This window comes from Hipposideros armiger, unplaced genomic scaffold (genome assembly GCF_001890085.2).
Source record: "Hipposideros armiger isolate ML-2016 unplaced genomic scaffold, ASM189008v1 scaffold_554, whole genome shotgun sequence".
Taxonomy (NCBI): domain Eukaryota; kingdom Metazoa; phylum Chordata; class Mammalia; order Chiroptera; family Hipposideridae; genus Hipposideros; species Hipposideros armiger.
In genome coordinates this window covers 230,944-234,922 of record NW_017731904.1, presented here as the reverse complement: position 1 = coordinate 234,922, position 3,979 = coordinate 230,944, and the positions used below count along the sequence as shown (strand labels likewise).

Genomic DNA, 3,979 nt, shown 5'->3' with positions numbered 1-3,979 from the left:
ATACTTGTCAGCTGTGTCACTTTCTCCCCAGTAAAACAAGGGACATATTCCCATCCCCCACTTCCAAAAATATCTGAATGTGAAACAAGCTCTATTCCCCTTAAAATATATTAAACAGTTTAACTTAACAGAAGATACAATTCAAAACATTCAGTATATAAAAGGCATATAATAATGGCTAGCCCTTAATACAGTGCTTCTTATGCATCAGGCCCTGTCTAAAGTGCTTTGATATAGTAACTTATTTAATCATCTTAACAAGTCCGTGAGGTAATATCATTCTTATCTACATTTTTAGATTAGGAAGTTCATGACTCGGAGAAGTTAAATAATTTGCCAAAGGATAGCGCCCACAAGAGACAGAGCCACGATTCGAATTCCGGGAGTCACACTTCAGAGAGTAGGGTCTTCAACTCTACCCTGTGTGCTCAAAACCACCTCCTCTCCCATACCCAGGCTCTGGGAGATGTGTTACTTCATAATTCAGACCACAGTTTTCACAAGATTCATCAGAGCCCACGCTGGCTGCAGTTCCACAAAGGCAGATCCTACACCTTTTCTCAGGCACCTGTTTTCCTGAACATCCCAAGCCTTACGTGGAGGACAGGAGTCCCTTCCCAGAACTATTACCCCTGCACCACTCACTACCAGGTGTCCCTGGGATGTTTGATTCAGGATCTGCTATAACTGCTGACCTAGGAGACCCCCATGGGATAACTTCACGAGTGAGTCCAAGGCTTACTTTTTCTGTTTTGGCGTATTACCAGATATCTCGACACTCTCTGTATTTTTCCCTCAGAGAAATCTCCCATGAGACTCACTCTCCCTTTAACTTCCAAAAGCCTATCAAAGTAGTATGTTTTATCTTAAAAATCTCAATTACATACCTTTATTTTTATATATAATTTAATTTTGTTTTGAGCATGTCTTTTCAACTCATCTCTAAGTTCCTTGGTCAGCCTATGCAGATCAAGTGTTGAGACTCTTTTCTATCACACATTCCATACGGTCCTGTGAAGGACCTGTTATTGAGGTTCAAGAAAGCTCAACGAGTGTGACCATGATTCTTTATCATTTAAAAAAGTCACTTAAGATCTCTCCATTATTTAGATATTTTAAATTTTTAAACAAATTATTCCATATTTCTGTGGTTAATATGTAAATGATGTATGGAGTGTATTTATAAAAATTGCTTGGTTAATTAAAAATAATAATGGAGCTTTACATGATATGATTCAAATACATGTTAAAAATTATGTGCACTTGTTGACTTTTCTGTGTAAACAATAGTACCCTAAACTGTGTTCTCTGACATCACATGGATTTCTAAACTTAAGGAGAAACTTGCAGTGCAGACATCAGTGTGCATAATTTACCAAAAAAGAAACCAATTCTGTAATGGATCTAGCGTTGGTCTTGGCGCTTCAATGAGTGTCATTAACTCTATACACTTATGAGAGCCTCTGTATATTTAAACTCCTTGTCCTCTTGGTTCCGATAGGCTAAAAGTGTTTTATGCTACTGTTTATTCTGATATCACTACTAAGACACAGTTAAAACTAAGACAAGAAAATGTGCCCTCCCATCACCACCACCAAGCTCACAGATCTGGGTGGTGAATGAGGACTAAGCCATCCCAGACACAGCATGTGTGGCCACCTGAAGTGTCTCCGTCCTGACTGCGGTATTAGCATTAAGAGGCTGTCCCTCTTGATCCTGTTTGAGGCTTGAAAGAAAGAAATGGTTTTTCCTGCGGCTCCAAGGGTGTACTCTACTTATGAACAGTACAGGAGCCTACCTCACTCCTGGGCATTCATATTCTGGATTAAGAACTGATTATGAGTCTCAGAAGATGCTGCACTCTGTAGCATTAAAAACTGTATTACAATTAATGGCATTTAGAGGAAAATGAATATAAAATTGGTTCGGTGGCCACAAAGGTTTTTCACATCATTGCCAACTCCTCTCTCTGCTTCCCTTACTTTTTTATACTCCCCTTTCAGCTGAGTGCTGTTGAATAGAATCAAGAGAATATCATGACTCAGTCTCTGCGAATTGATACGCTCATGTAATATCTCTGCTGGGCCCACTGCTAGGCAACCAAGGCAACCATCCATTAACATGCTGTCCAAATGGGTTATTTCAGAATTTTCAATCACTTTCAAACCTCAGGTTAGCTGTCCTTAGGAACTGATAACCTATCTCACAGCCCAGACTGGGATCATTAAGCATACACTTCCCTGCATACCTCCCCTCCCACCTGACGTGTTTTCACTTCATCCATTTCCTCCTCCAAAAACATGAGAGGAAATTTTCCATGTATTCCCAGTATTCCATCTGGCCTGACACACAAAATTTTTGCTTTAGTAAGCATAAATAAATGTTCTCCAGCTGAAATTGAACATAGCTTGAAGCAAAACAAAACTCCTAACTTCAAAAAGTAAATAGTTTGCATTAGTGAGGTGTTTTGGTAGCAAGAACCAGATATTCTATCTGTTATCCTTGGGGAAAAGGAAATACATGAACTCAAACTGTAACCTAACAAAACCCTAGAAACAAACATGGTCTGGCTAGCTTCTAATGGAAACAAAAGACCTACTCTGCTTGTCTCTGCTGAGCACATTCTACATCTCTTTCTCCATTGGCCAGTATGCTTTAGTATAAATTCCAGCGAGAGGTGGTCTCATTGACTGAACTAGTTGCCTTTGTCCCTATTGGATAGGGGTCTTCATAAAAAGCCACTATGGGTTCTGTTGCCCATCCTTCATCCTATCACAGGCTACTGCTTCACAAAGAGCAGCCTAGAGCTTCTTCTCTAAACTGTGAGCTTTAGAGAGAACAGTCTTGGTTAGGAAGGGCCATTGGGCAGAGCAGGCACAATGACTGTCCCAATAAGTACAACTGTGATGCCAGTGGAAATGCTGGTGACAACCAGAGAAAGTGTTCCAGGACTCCACGTCACACACACAGGAGCCAGAGGCGCTGACCACCTAGGGTGTGCAGTCACAATGCCAGAAATGCCCAGTGTTCTNGTCCAGAAATTCTGACATTAGAGATCTTACCATTTCTAACTGTTCCATGCTGAATATGCCTCTGCTACAAGAAAAGATGGGGATAGTAATACTACCATGCTGACTTCACTGGTTTATGATAAAGTTAAATTATTAATCTCCAAGCACTTTGACAATTTTATTGGTTTTTATTTTTATTATTATTGCTGCTTCTATGGGATATGGGAGGTTAAAAAACAAGCGTTTTTATTCACTTATGTTTATAAACTGAACGGCATTGCTATGTAAATTTAAGTTTCTACATATTTGTAGAATTAACCAAGTAAGCTTAACCAAACTTAACCATGCAAGATTTTATTTACATTTAGTCTGAGGTATTTTTGTTTTTTGTGTGTGTTTATTTGTTTTGCTAAGATGATACCTGCAGGATTGCCCGAGCTAAGTGAAATCCAAGACCTGAAATATGTTTACGATAATCTTCGTCCACAAGACACAGACCTGGAAGCAACAAGTCATTTTACCAAGTAAGGGTAGCTGTATGAGTGTGCATTCATGTGCGTGTACAGACATGTTTCACATTTGCGATGATTTCGGGTGAACAGTTATTGGTGTGAAGCTGTCATTTCCAAAACCAGCTTGTGTCTTCCTTGCCAAGTGGGAGAAAGGAAGCAATGTGAATGTCCAGCACAAGGCCTTAGTCAGTGATTCCATTGCATGCTATTGTTTCCTTACCAGTCTCTTCATCTAACACATTGCTCAGTGAGAGGTCACTGAAAAGAGCAAGGGCTGACAGAAATAAATTGGCTGTTCGACTTGAACTATGTCCAGAAAAACAATTTGGAAAAAGAGATTTATGATGAGTTATGGACTCACTACTTTTCATCTGTAAGACAATACAGTAATGTGTCATTGCTTGAACAGAGCAATTATAGTGCTTATAAATAGTCCCTTACAACTTACAAATAGTC

The 3,979-nt window shown here is 39.5% G+C and overlaps 1 protein-coding gene across 1 annotated transcript in view; it reads left to right on the top strand.

Moving 5' to 3' along the window:
* PIK3C2G (phosphatidylinositol-4-phosphate 3-kinase catalytic subunit type 2 gamma) overlaps window positions 1-3,979 on the top strand; it is a 310,994-nt gene that overhangs the window by 228,810 nt on the left and 78,205 nt on the right. Inside the window, exon 25 of the mRNA XM_019623621.1 lies at window positions 488-725. Within this exon, the coding sequence (XP_019479166.1) occupies window positions 488-725 (238 nt within the window). The remainder of the gene's footprint in view (window positions 1-487; window positions 726-3,979) is intronic.